This window comes from Hemiscyllium ocellatum, chromosome 11 (assembly GCF_020745735.1).
Source record: "Hemiscyllium ocellatum isolate sHemOce1 chromosome 11, sHemOce1.pat.X.cur, whole genome shotgun sequence".
In the NCBI taxonomy this organism is placed as follows: Eukaryota; Metazoa; Chordata; class Chondrichthyes; order Orectolobiformes; family Hemiscylliidae; genus Hemiscyllium; species Hemiscyllium ocellatum.
Genome location: NC_083411.1, coordinates 45,252,979 through 45,267,923, shown reverse-complemented (window position 1 = coordinate 45,267,923; position 14,945 = coordinate 45,252,979). Strand labels below are relative to the sequence as shown.

Below are 14,945 nucleotides of genomic sequence, written 5' to 3'. Positions count from 1 at the left end.
TTGGAAATCTCTTCTGAAACCTATACAGTTCTGGTCTGTCCTGTTTATAATATGGAGGCCAGGATTGTGCACACTGCTCTACATATAGACAAATAAAGGTTTTGTATTGGTTAAAAATAACTTTGCTGTTTCAGAAATGGACCCCTCCTTTTGAAAAATAAGTTTCCCTTGCAAATAAATTACTTACTTAATTGAAACACCCCTGTGCTAGTCAAGTTGTGTCTACCCAAACTAAGGTCATAATACCTTGGCTTAAGAACACATTCCTTTGAACAGGTGATATATTGGACAGCTAGCCAATGTGGAGTCTATATCACAAGCACCAGAAAACTTGGGGAATAGCTTAGACTAAGGCTTTTATTAGTCTGACCGCAGTCTGTTCCAACCCCACTTTTTGCTTGTTATTTCTTTAATCAATCTGTGACAGAACCTGGTGGGACAATATAAAATTTGGTGTTTCTGTTCCCAGTGTTCAAAGATGCGCCGTTATGGCTTTGAACTCCGAATGCAGGAGAAATGCAGCTGTCACCTAGCGGCTGAGAGCGAGCAGGAGATGGAAGAATGGATCACGACGCTGCGAAAGATCATTCAGAGTAACGTTGACAGCGTGCTGTCTGAGAGACGGAATGGTGAACCCTCTGAAGCAGGACTGGGTAATTAAACCTTGTAGTATTTATTCAATGGACCTGAGTGAAGAAGCAAGCACTGAGGGAGCTGCTTTCACCAATGTTAGAAGCAGACACAATTCCTGTCCTTGTCCTAATCCTGCATTAGTTACCATAAAGTTTGAATTGAGCCAAGATATTAATATGGACAGTTTTGTCGGTCTCCAACTATGTGCGGTTCACCAACAAGAGCAAATCAGAAAGGTTTTCTTAGCGAAGTTTATGACAAATAAAACTTGCACAAAGGAAGTTGGAAAGATTATTGACTATTATTGGAGTATGCACATTTATGGAGCTAAAAAAGACCAAAGAAAATTACAGGAACAGGCCCTTTGGCCCTCCAAGCCTGCTCCAATCCAGATCCTCCATCTAAACCTGTCGGCTATTTTCTAAGGATCTGTATCCCTCCACTCCCTGCCCATTCATGTATCTGTCTAGATACATCTCAAATGACACTATCATGCCCACCTCTACCACCTCCACTGGCAATGCATTTCAGGCAGCCACCACCCTCTGCGTATAGAACTTTCTACAGATATCTCCCTTAAACTTTTCCCCTCTCACCTTGAACTCGTGACCTCGTCTCCTACTCTGGGAAAAAGCCTTTTGCTATCCACCCTGTCTATATCTAGTAGAAAGTGAGGACTGCAGATGTTGGAAATCAGAATTGAGAGTGTGGTGCTGGAAAAGCATTCCTGATAAAGGGCTTATGCCTGAAATGTCGATTCTCCTGCTCTTTGGATGCTGCCTGACCCGCTGTTCTTTTTCAGCACTGCATTCTTGACTCTGTCTATACCTCTTATGATTTTGTAGACCTCAATCAGGTCCCTCCTCAACCTCTGTCTTTCTAATGAAAATAATCCTAATCTACTCAACTCCTCTTTATAGCTAGCGCCCTCCGTACCATGCAACATCCTGGTGAACCTCCTCTGCACCCTCTCCAAAGCATTCACATCCTTTTAGTAACATGGTGACCAGAACTGTACACAGTATTCCAAATGTGGTCAAACCAAAGTCCTATACAACAGTAACATGACCTGCCAACTCTTGTACTCAGTACCTCGTCTGATGAAGGAAAGCATGCCGTGTGCCTTCTTGGCCACTGTATCGACCTGTGTTGCCACTTCAGGGTACAATGGACTTGAACACCCGCATCTCTCTGTACATCAATTTACCCCAGGACTTTTCCATTTACCATATAGTTTACTCTTGAATTGGATCTGCCAAAACACATCACCTCGTATATGCCCGGACTGAACTCCATCTGTCATTTTCCACCCAACTCTCCAATCTATCTACATTCTGCTGCATTCTCTGACAGTCCCTTTCACTATCTGCTACTCCACCAATTTTAGTGTCATCTGCAAACTTGCTAATCAGACCACCTATACCTTCCTCCAGATCAAAAACAACAATGGTTCCAACACTGATCTCTGTGGAACACCACTGGTTACAGTCCTCCATTTTGAGAAACTTCCTTCCACTACTACTGTCTGTCTCCTGCTGCCCAGCCAGTTCTCTATCCATCTAGCTAGTACACCCTGGACTCCATGCAACTTCACTATCTCCATCAGCCTATCCTTCTTAAAACATACACAAAATGGGAGGAGAAGCAAAAGGAAAACAAAAACTGGTCTATCATCTTAAAATACTTTTGAATAAGTGACATTTATATTCCGGAGAAATACATCGGTCATGGACTGTCCCAAATGGTATTCTTTATCCAAAGTTATTCTGTATGCCAGCGCAATTAGCAATGCGCTGTCTTGTGGAATTGTTGTAGCTAGCTGAATTCCCTCTGCTGGAGGCAGTAAGGTGGATTCCAAAGTCCTCTTCAAGAACCGTCCATGAGTGCTAAAGATGATTCCAGTGGGTTTTCAGCTCTTACACATTGCTGGAGGGAGAGAGAGAAAGCAAACGCAAAAGGGTTGTTGCTTCTCATGCTCATCTCTGATTGGGTTCAAAATGCTACAACCTTATTCTGCCCAGAAACTGGGCCAAGTGGCTTCTTTTTGACAGTTTTATGGACTGGGTGAATTCAATCATCTATGATGGGATTCGAACCTGGGTCCCCAGAACGTTACCTGGGTCTCCAGATTAATACTCCCACTACTAGCATCACCACCCCATATTTTTGCATTGGTCATTGAATTTTAAGTCTGCAAAAGTTCTTGAGTTGGCTAGAATAGTAAGGCCTGGTTTGAATAAGGTGGTAGAAGCTGTCTTATAAACATGTTCTAAGGGAGTTGAGGATGAGGACAGGATTATAGTTAAGATGTCACTGAGTAGAAGTCACCAACACATGGCTGGTCTTTCAAGTAGCTAGCACAGACTTGATGGCTCAAAAGGCCTTTCCATGAGCTGTGAGCTTTTGTGATAAAGTTTGTGAATTTTGCAACTTTTGTCAGAGATGTTGAGAGACCCAGCTGCTGGCCGAGAATGGGCAGGATCTCCATGTCATCTCTTTTCGGGAACACTAGCCACATCATCATCCACAGGGGCTTTTAAACAACCAGCACTGAGCCCTGTCCTGGGATTGAGGACCCTTCAAAGGGTGTCAGCCAGTCAGAGACCTCCAGCCCTATTTAACAACAATGAGACTGGGGAGGTCACAGCTGGGGGTGGATTTGGGGAGGTTACTGTTCAGGGGGTAATTGGGAAGGTTACAGCTTTGGGAGGGGCAGAGTTGGGGAAACTACAGGTCAGGGAGAGAGTGTGCAGTTGGGGAGGAGTGGTTAGGCAAAAGATTCCATCTGTTTTCATTTGGCTGAAATGTTAAACTATGGACCTGTGTGCTTTAAAGACTCCCACTTGCATTTTTTGAAGAAGAGCATATCCTGATCAAATTTTATACCTCAACCTGTACCACCAGAACCAATCATTTTTGTATTGGTGTTTGTGGAATCTTGCCGTGCACATTCACCTACCTCATTGTCCCCGTATTTAAGGGCTGTCAGGTTCGCGGAACCATCCAGAGGCCTGGGTGCTTTACAAATAGTTAGCCTGTTCTTGCTTAATGCTGAAATGTCCTGGAATGTGGGTTTTCTGAACACGTGTGTTTGATTTCCAGATGAGGAGTCCTTTGGCCATGGGAAGTCTGAAAGCATGATGGAGAGTTTAGAGAAAAGTATGCATCCCGAGCTTATGAAGGTATTCTCAATTTGAATTCATTTTTTTTCTGAATGCGGGAGAAACTGTAATTCGGTGTCTCAGTGGAGTTGAAAACTCCTGAGGCATGACACATTAAAAATAAGATTTTATGACTGATGTTGATCAAATTGACAGTAGTTCAAAATCCACAAGACCATAAGGACAGAAGTAGGCCATTTGGCCTGTGGTGTTTCCTCTACTGATCTGATAATCATCACCTCTATTTTCCCACCTTAACCCCTAACCCTTAATTCCCTTACTGATTAAATAATAGTCTGTCTCAGCCTTGGATATACTTACTGTCGCAGCCTTTACACCTTTCTGTGGTAAAGAATTCTACAGATTGACTGCCCCTTGAGAGAAAGAAAAATCTTCATTTCTCTTAAATGTGTAACCCTCTTATTCTGAAATGATGCCTTTGGTCCTAAACTCTCCCACAAAAGGGAAAGCAACCTCCCCACATCTTATAGCCCCTTATAGATTTCAGTAAAGTTTGCTGTCATTGATCTACACTCCAGTGAGTACAATCCCAACCGATTCAATCTCTCCTTATAAAGCAATCTCTCCGTACCAGGGATTAACCTAGTGAACTTGCCTACAACACCGGTGTATCTTTCCAGAAATAACAGAACATAGAACATAGAACATAGAACTGTACAGCACAGTACAGGCTCTTCACCCCTCGATGTTGTGTCAACCTTTTATCCTACTCTAAAATCAAACTAACCTACATACCCTTCATTTGACTATCATCCATGTGTCTTTCCAAGAGTTGCTTAAATGTTCCTAATATCTCTGACTCTATTACCACTGCTGACAATACATTCCACACACCCACCATTCTCTGTGTAAAGAACCTACCTCTGACATCTCCCCTAAACCTTCCTCCAATCACCTTAAAATTATGGCCCCTTTGTGATAGCCATTTCCACCCTGGGAAAAAGTCTCTGGCTATCCACTCTATTACCTCTCAACATCTTGTACATCTCTATCAAGTTACCTCTCATCCTCCTTCTTTGCTCCAATGAGAAAAGCCCGAGCTCCCTCAACCTTTCTTCATAAGACAGACCCTCCAGTCCAGGCAGCATCCTGGTAAATTTCCTCTGCACCCTCTCTAAAGCTTCCACATCCTTCCTAGAATGAGGCGACTAGAACTGAACACTGTATTCTAAGTGTGGTCTAACCAGGGCTTTATAGAGCTGCAGCATAACCTCGGGGCTTTTAAACCCAATCCCCCTGCGAATGAAAGCCAACACACCATACACCTTCTTAACAATGCTATCAACTTGGGTGGCAACTTTGAGGGATCTATGGACATGGACCCCAAGATCCCTCTTCTTCCACATTGCTAAAAATCCTGCCTTTAACTCTGTGATCTGCATTCAAATTTGATCTGCCAAAATTAATTTCTTCACACTTTTCCAGGTTGAACTCCATCTGCCACTTAGCCCAGCTCTGCATCCTCTCAATGTCCCATTGCAACCTACAACAGCCCTCCACACTATCCACAACTCCACCAACATCGTGTTATCGGCAAATTTACTAACCCATCCTTCAACTTCCTCATCCGAGTCATTTATAAAAATCACAAAGAGCAGAGGTCCCAGAACTGATCCCTGCAGAACACCACTGGTCACCAAGTTCCAGGCTGAATACTTTCCACCTACTATCACCCTCTGTCTTCTATGGACCAGCCAATTCTGTATCCAGACAGCCAAATTTCCCTGTATCCCATGCCTCCTTACTTTCTGAATGAGCCTACCAAGGGAAACCTGGGCAAATGCCTTGCTAAAATCCAGGGACACCACTGCTCTACCTTCATCAATGTGTTTTGTCACAACCTCAAAGAATTCAATAAGGCTTGTGAGGCATGACCTGCCCCTTTCAAAGCCATGCCGACTATCTCTAATCAAACTATGCTGTTCCAAATAACCAGAAATCCTGTCTGTCAGAATCCTCTCCAATAATTTGCCGACCATCGACATAAGACTGACTGGTCTGTAATTCCCAGAATTATCCGTATTCCCTCTCTTGAACAAGGGAATAACAGATGCCACCCTCTAATCAACTACTCCAGTGGACAGTGAGGACCATCACCAAAGATGCAGCAATCTTGGACCAGAACAGTTCACTCCAGTTGTGAACACAGTGATGGTTCTATTTATAAATTTCCTCTTGTCTTAACTTTGTCTCAATTGGGAATTATCGATTATTCCCAGTGCTGTCTCTTGACAATGGTTTTGAAATGAGGTAAACTGTGTTCCATGTTGTATGTTTCTAGTATGCCCGAGAAACGGATTACCTTAACAAGCTAAGCAGAAGCGAAGGCCGATGTAAACTGTTTGCAATGGACCCGGATGCACAGGTAGAATTGATGGATTATAGATTCCCAATGCTTTGTAAAATCTAGGGTTTCAATTTACTGAAGTACATTACATGTTCAGTCTTTTTTTCCTGGGCTTATTGAATGCAGTGTTTATCTCAGCGTTAACCAGAAATGGTTTGATAATTATAGCAAAGAATTCTCTAGCATTTATTGTTTAAGTTTAAACACTCTAAGGAGGGATAGAAATGATGACTCAATTGATTTATCCACCTCTTTACAATGCAAGATTAGATCAAGTTAGCAACTCAAGCCCAAAAAACTTACTAACATTGCTTAGAGAGTGACTCTGAACAGCTTTGCCCTGAACATGCAAGGAAATAGAAAATCAGCTAGAGATCTATTTTTGGTAAATGGTATTTCTTGTTTCCTGGCAGAGAGTTAATTTTATTTCCACAGTACAGTTTTACAAAACAAAAATTAATGGATTCAGATCTGAATAGATATGCTTTGTATATTTATGACCAAACATGAGTGTGTGGAAGTATTTGGGAATTATGAGCTGCAACACAATTTGTTACACTTATTAGGAGAATGAGTTGTAAACTATTATATTTTAACATTGTACATACAGTTAGATCTTCAGGAAAGCTACCTCTTATAGATTGAGTTGATTCAGTTTATTTACTTCCCAATGTTTTCCATTCTCCTTCATTTGTCCCGTTTTTCAGTTTAGATCCAAATGGTAAATGATGAACACTGAAAAGCATAAAATTGATTATTCATGTGTAAAATCATTTATTGAGAAAATCAGAAGTCCTGTGATCAGTCAAAAATTGAGTGTATTTTACAGCCATTGCCCCATAGGAATTTGATAATAGTCAGGAAGTATTTATAATCCCCTGTGTTTTTTAAAAATTATTTAAGCCAGAGCATGTGGGGTCCATGATGAGTCTAAATTAACCATCAAAGTAAGACTGAATATTTATGTCTGGAGGAGAAAGGACCAGAGATGCCTGAGATGTGTATCATTCAATGAGTTTCTTCATACCTAACAGTGTGAAGCCCCTGCCACCAATCCCTTTCTACAGAGCTCTCTAGCTGGGCAGTGGAGATGAGGGAACAGCTTTGACTGGTTAACTTGGAGAAAGTGAGAACTGTAGATGCTGGAGATCAGACTTGAGAGTATGGTGCTGGAAAAGCTCAGCTGGTCAGGCTGCATCCGAGGGGTGGGAGAATCGACGTTTCAGACATAAGCCAACTGGTTAACTAGTCTGTTCATGACAACAGGAGGCCTTACTGTCCAAAACAAGGCAAAGCAAAGATCAAAAAGATGTCTGTCACAACATATCCCAAATCAATCTGAATGGAAGTGTAGGAAGGGCACTGACAAGGCACCTGCGTTACCTTGAAGGAAAGGATCATAAAGAGTAAAAGGAGATTAACACTAAATAAATTGTGTGGACTTGATTGTTATTTCTCTACGAATGTTTGCTACCTTTTTTGTCTTTTTTTTAAAGAAACTGGATTTTTCAGGCATTGAGCCAGATGTGAGGCCCTTTGAGGAGAAGTTTGGCAAGCGCTTTTTGTTAAAATGCCACGACTTGACTTTTGCTCTTCAAGGCTGTGTGAATGAGCAGGCAGATGGCACACCGACAAATGTGAGTCGCATTGAAAGCATTTCTCAGGTTTGGACAGATCTGTTTCTGTTGTTAGTGTGCCTTTTGATATGGGATCCTCTGCAAGAAATATCGAACATATGTTTCCATACTGTGGAGCACAGTTTAAAGAGTGGTGTGAGTTTGCAACGATAGAAATTGCTGCTATTTAAATACTTGGCATAAATTGACAAAAGAGCTTTCTTTTGAATCACAGCTTATTATCATGTGACAAAATGTCTCAAAGCCAGTGAATTACTTTTGAGCAGCTACCTCTCGTTATGTAGATAAAAAAGGAGAGGCAGTTTGCACAGCAAGATCCCACAAAGAGTCGTCATTTGTTTCTCGTTGTCAAAGTCATGGAGGCCGTTCAGTCTATAACATTTTCTTGACAGAGCAGCCCAATTAATCCCTCCCAGCACGCTCTTTCCCAATAGCCTAACAAATCAGTTTGTTTTCCTGTGTGTGCGATGCCTTTTCAAATCTTGTTGCTGAATTTGCTACCACTGCCCTTTTGGGCAGTGCTTTGCCAACCATAACTCAAAAGTAATTCACTGGCTACGGGGCATTTTACTTTTAAACAAAGATTTCCTTATCTTCCTTCTGGTTCTACAGTCTGTGTTCTCTGGCTATTGACCTTCTTACCAGTTTCTCTTTATTTCATTATAATCAAAGCTCCTTGTCATTTTCCAAAGTTCTGTTTAATCTCCCCTTTAGCTTCTCTGTTCACAGAATATCTGCTTCCACTGTCCTGGTCTCTGAGTTCAGTATCTCTGACATGATTCGAATATGTATGATCTGTACTCTCCCAAATGTCTTGCCTTCATTCCTAAAGTGTCCAGCATTCGAGACAGAACTGCTGCAATGGCCTCACTTGTGAGTTATAAAACTTTAGCTTAATGCTTTTGTACTCTGCCTCTCTCACTGAACAAATTATCCCATATCAGCTTGTCACAGCAGCCTTACCAGTGTCCTGGGACCGTCAGAGTTGGTATTGGTTGAGGGGTGACTTTTCACCAGGCCACCATGCAGGGACTCTAATTATTGTCATGTTCTTTGGAGTGGTCCATTGAAATAATTTGGTACTTTATCAACAGTGCACTTCTGTATCACCTTAGATCATGGACTCTAGCTTCTAGATCTGCAGCCTTTAAACTCACTTGCAAGTACGACCAATGGGGTCAAAGTTCATGCCCTGATGTAATTAATTGTTTGGTAGAGCTGTTCGGAGGAAAGTTACTGGGTGCTTTCCCAAGCTTGCACTAAGTATCCACTGAGGCAGTGACAACTGGTTCAGGCTGTTCAGAAGCCAGAATATCTGCCACTCACTCATTTAACAGAATATCCTCTGGAGTGCTTTAGTCTAGGGTGCATTCTCATGGCACGGAAAGGAAGCTCTACCAGGACACTCTACTGATGTCCGTCTGATGGGTTTGAGGTTGCGTTTGAGCCTCTGGTGCAAACCAATTCAGAACCAGCATAGGTTCCTATGAAAGTCATTGTGTATCAGAGGCAGGGAGAAACCAGGAGGAGAGGAAATCTTGAGCCAGTAGCTCATTCAAAACCTAATTGCATGTGCCACCCTGCCCTATTTGCAGAATAATTGCCGAACTATGTCGAGGGATCTGCCTCAGCTGTGCCTCTGTCTCACACTAGAGCTCCAAATGATTGGCATCACCCCGAGCAATCAAAGCTTAATCAAATAGAGTGATAGAACAGGCTGGAGAGACTGAATGACCTCCTCGGTGTCTTGCATTCTTGTTCATGTTAACAAGACTTCATTGACCATGTTCCTCTGATTTTACAAAAATAATCCAGCCATTCTGATCACTATTTTAGCAGTGCTTGACCATAATTTGATGGGTCAGGTCTGAATGACCTGAATGAGGTCCACCTGAACATGCCCCTGACTCCATGCTACTGTGCATTACTGAATGGGACTTTCCAAATTCAGCTATTCCAGAAAAATGGAGCGCTGAGTTCCACAGAGAGATCCACTGCAGGTACACAAATTGAGGTATGATTGGACTCCCCATCTTCTTACAGCATGTAATATGAACAAAAGAAATAGGAACAGGAGTAGGCCCTTCAGCCCCTTAAGCCTATTCTGCCATTCATGGCTGATCTTATTGCATTCCAAATTCCACACACCCATCTATCTCCACTAACCCTTGAGGTCCTACCTAACATAAATCTAGCCATCCCTGTCTTAAAAATATTCAATGACCCCCACCTCCTGTCCGCTAAAACCCGCTAATTTTAAAACAGTGCCCATAATTTTGGACACACCCATCACGTCCATCATGTTAAGATTGTTTAGGATCTTCCACAGGGAATCTCCAATTACCAAGCATCTGACACTCATACTTAAAAATGCATGCTTTTAAGGGACTTATGAACATGAAATTTTAAAGTTCTGACATACAAACATTGCCTGTACTTTTTAAAAATTCATTCATGGGATGAGGGCATCGCTGGCTAGGCAGCATTTATTGCCCATCCCTAATTGCCCAAGGGCAGTTAAGAGTCACTTGCATTGCCGTGGAGCCGGAGTCACATGTAGGCCAGACCAGGTAAGGATGGCAGTTTCCTTTCCTAAAGGACATTAATGAATCAGATGGGTCTTTTTGACAATCGACAATGGATTCATGGTCATCGTTAGTGGCTTAATTCCAGATGTTTATTTATCATCTGCCGTGGCGGGATTCAAACCGGTTCCCCAGACCGTTATCTGGGTCTTTGGATTAACAGTGCAGTGATAATACCACTAGGCCAACACCTCCCCATTACAAGTGGCGATTTTACATTGTCCTGCATTGTGTTCCGACATGCATACAAATCAACTTGCAAACGGACAGGAAATGTGGGGACTTTTCCCACTAGACCATAGGAAGTTGAGGGATGATCTTACTGAAGTTTATAAAATCATAAGGGGCATAGATAAGATGAGTGACATGGATCTTTTCCCTATGGTGTGGAGTTCAAAACGTACATGGATCTTTTCCCTATGGTGTGGAGTTCAAAACGTAAGGGGCATATCTTAGAGGTGAGGGGGAAAGAATTACAAAAGGATATAAGGGACAACTGTTTTACACAGAGAATGGTTCATTTGTGGAATGAACTGCAAAGAAAGCAGTGGACACAGGTACAGATACAACGTTAAAAAGATATTTGGGTAGGTGCATGAACAGGATGGGTTTGGAAGGCTATGAGCAAAAGGCAGGAAGGTGGAGCTAGTTTAGTTTGGGAACATGGTTGGTGTAGACTGGTTGGACCGAAGGGTCTGTTTCCCGACTCTGGAACAGAACCTGTTCACCACATGGGGACTGCCTATACACATCATTCAAGTTTTCTCGTAGTATCCTAAACTCCAGTGGGGAAAAAGGCCTGGTTGGCTTTTCTTATCAGACAGCCCAGTCTCTTCCAGTCTCAGTTCAGTCAACCTCTGAATGAAACACCTCCAAAATACTTATGGAAGTATTTTGATTCTTCCATAAATACAGAGACTAAAATTACACACTGTTTTCAAGATGTAATTTAACAAAGCCTTGGATATTCTAATGTAATTCCTTATTGTTTGTTTAATTCCTCTTGTCATAAAGGAGAGTATCCCATTAGCCTTCCAAATGTAAATGGCCGTGTGACTGTTTTGAAAATGGGTGGGTAGATGGATGAGTGAAGAGGTAGCTGGTTAAGGTGACAGGTAGGTAGAGTGGATGAGGTGGATAGGTGAGTTGAGGGCAACTGAAGTCTACTCATGGGGAGCAAGCTAGAAGTGTTTCTTCAGGTATGGGTGCGTGGATGGCACATTAGGAGGGGTAGTCAGGTTGGATAGGATGTTGAGAGGGGATGTAGTTGAGGGCTTAACAGGGTGGTGGCACTATTGAGGACAGAATTGGGCCCTCAGTACAAGTGGTTAGGAGTTCAACTGTGAAGTTACTCAGGGGGCTGGCTAGGTTTTAATCTGTTTTAACGCTTCTTCAGTAACAATTCAGCTAAGTATGTCAGAATTGCCCTAAATCCTTGTCTTGCAATGTTTTAGTGAGTAAGAGAATTGTACATCTGTGGTTAAACATTGTGTGATATTCCTACAGTGGTTAATTTCTCAGGACCTACCCAGGGTCCCAGCACATACCCTTAGACTTTACATCAGATTACAGCCGATCTGGGGTACCGAAAATTTGGTCTTGTTAGTCTGTGTACACAAAGCTTTTAAGCCTCAATCATTGGTTGGAAGATTATGCCAAGACAAACAACTATAAGTAGAATGAGTGCTCTATAACGGTGGCATTCATTAAAGAATTTAAAGAATTGAAAGTTTTATCTTGGTCATTCTTTAATCCTTATTCAGAGGCACCAGATTATCTTGCAATCGCTTGGAGAGTTACAAATGGCTGGTGACAGAGAGGTTAAATTGTAATTGTTTTCAAGTGTCTTCTGACTGATTGTGACTAATGGAGGTTAAAACAGTAAAAGAATTTGTGTCCTTTTGATGAGAACAAGTTCTGGAGGCAGGACTTGTTTTCCCTCCAGTGCTGAAGATTAAAGCCTGATATAGATAAGGTATTCAAGATGGTTAAGGCATTTGATAGGTTATCTCTAATTACCCTTTCTCCTCTTGCTGAAGACTAAAAACAAGAAGCTGGGACATTCCAGAGAAATCTCGAAATATTTCACAAATGTGGACCCCATTTACCCACAAAGCTGTGAAAATGAGTTCAAGAATCCATTTCAAAATTGATTTGGAACCAAAAAGGGGGAAAGATGGTGCGATCCAATTGAATTATAGATAGGCTGGAGGGGCTGATCCTTTCAGTGAAAGGATAGGCCAGGATCTCACCTGTCCTCTCAGGTAGATACAAAAGATTCTGTGGCCCTGTTTCAAAAACACAACTTACCAACTTGTATTCCTCATTTACTAACAGCAAAGTGGATTGATTGGTCATTAATTGATTGTTCTTCTTAAATCTTGCTATGCACAAATCACCTGCCTGTATTTCCTGCAGTATAACAGTATCTCCACTTCCTAGATATTTAATTGACTTAATTTAATTTACAGGGATGTTGATAGGACTAGATGGTTTGAGAAGTAGGAAGAGGCTAAATAGGCTAGGCTTTCTGCTTGAGCGTTGGAAGCTGAGGGGTGGCCTTGTCGATGTTTATAAAATCATGAGCATAGATAGGGTGACTAGCCAAGGTCTTTTCCCCAGGGTGGTGGGGGGTTCAAACTAAAGGGCATGGGTTTAAGGTGAAAGGGGAAACATTTTAAAAAGGACCTGAAGAACAACTTTTTCACGCAGAGGGTGGTGTGTGTATGGAATGAGCTGCCAGATGAAGTGGTGGAGGCTGGTACAATTACAGCATTTAAAAGGCATCTGGGTGGGTATGAGATTAGGAAAGGGTTAGAGATATGGACCAAATGCTGGCAAATGAGACTAGCTCAGATTGGACTGTCTGGTCGCCACAGGTGAGTTGGTATGAAGGGTCTGTTTCCATGCTGTATGACTCCATGACACTCTAATCAGCAAGAGCCAATCTGGACCCACTGGTATGATTGACCACTGCACAACCCTCCTGGAGACCATATCCTGTCTTCACACTGAGAACATCCTCCAGAATGTCATGTAGCACTTGACCTCTGTGCTAAATGAGGCAGACTTCAAACAGATTTAGTAACACAGATCTGAGTATCCACGATGTACTGTGGGCCATCTGCAGCAGAATTGTATTCACAATTTGCAATCTCCTGGCCGCATATATTCCCCACTCCTCCATAATACCCAGTTAAACTACAACGCAGAGCTACTTACTTGTCAAAGAAGTGAGTAACAGATGAGGCAAAGCAATCTTTTACTAAGGGATTAGTAAGAAAAATTAAAGCTCAAGGCATCGGATGTAATGAATTGACATGGATAGAAAATTGGTTGGCAACAGAAAGCAGAGAGTTGGAATAAATGGGTCCTTTTCAGAGTGACAGGCAGTGATGAGTGGAGTGCCTCAGGGCTCCGTGCTGGGGCCCAGCTGTTCACAATATACATTAGTGATTTGGATGAAGGAATTGAATGCCATCTCTCCAAATGTGCAGATGACACTCAGGTGTGTGCTGTGAGGAGGATGCTAAGGGGCTGTAGGGTGACTGGGATAGGCTGGCTGAGTGGGCAAATACTTGGCAAACACAATATAATGTGGATAAACAAGAAAGCAGGTTATTATCTGAATGGTGGCAGTTTAGGAAAAGGCGAAGTGCAACAAGACCTGGGTGTTGTGGTGGATTAGTTGCTGAAATTTGACATGCAGGTACAGCAGGCGGTGAGGAAAGCTAATGGCATGCTGGCCTTCATAGCGAGAGAATTTGAATATAGGTGTAAGGATGTCTTGCTGCAGTTATACAGGGCCTTGCTGAGGCCACACCTTGAGTATTGTGAGCAGTTTTTGTCTCCTTACACTGAGGAAGGACATTCTCACTATTGATGGAGCCCAGCAAAGGTTCACCAGACTGATTCTCGGGATGGCAGGACTGACGTATGAGGAACAACTGGATCGACAGGGCCTGTACTCACTGGGAGTTAGAAGAATGAAGGGGAGTCTCATAGAAACGTATAAAATGCTGATTGGACTGGATGTGGGAAGAATGTCCCTCATGTGGGGGAAGTCCAGAAGTCGGGGTCACAATCTAAGAATAAGGGTAAGCCATTCAGCATTAAGATAAGGAAACCTTTCTTGACTCAGAGAGTTGTGAACCTCTGGAATTCTCTACCACAGAAAACTGTTGGGGCCAGTTCATCAGATATATTCAAGAGGGAGCTGGAAGGCCTTTGTGTTTAAAGGGATCAAGGGGTATGGAGAGAAAGTGGGAGTGGGATCCTGAGATTGCGAAATCAGCCATGACCAAATTGAATAGTGGGGTAGGCTCGAAGGGCCTATTCCACCTATTTTCTTTATTTCTGTCCCTCAACCAACGGATCAGATCTAGGCCCAGCAGTGCTGTCACATTGAGTAGTGGTGGTCAATTAAACAACTCAGTGGAAGAAGAGAATCCACAAATATCCCTATCCTCAATGATGGAAGAACCCACCACACCAATGCAAAAGATAAGGCTGAAGCTTTGCAATCTTATTCTGACATCTGTGAAAAATTGCTGATCCACCT

General features: G+C 42.5%; 1 protein-coding gene across 1 annotated transcript in view; it reads left to right on the top strand.

The window, feature by feature from the left end:
* dock11 (dedicator of cytokinesis 11) overlaps window positions 1-14,945 on the top strand; it is a 305,664-nt gene that overhangs the window by 91,762 nt on the left and 198,957 nt on the right. The window contains exons 8-11 of the mRNA XM_060832572.1: window positions 470-653; window positions 3,736-3,815; window positions 6,097-6,180; window positions 7,659-7,799. Coding sequence (XP_060688555.1) covers window positions 470-653; window positions 3,736-3,815; window positions 6,097-6,180; window positions 7,659-7,799 — 489 coding nt within the window. The remainder of the gene's footprint in view (window positions 1-469; window positions 654-3,735; window positions 3,816-6,096; window positions 6,181-7,658; window positions 7,800-14,945) is intronic.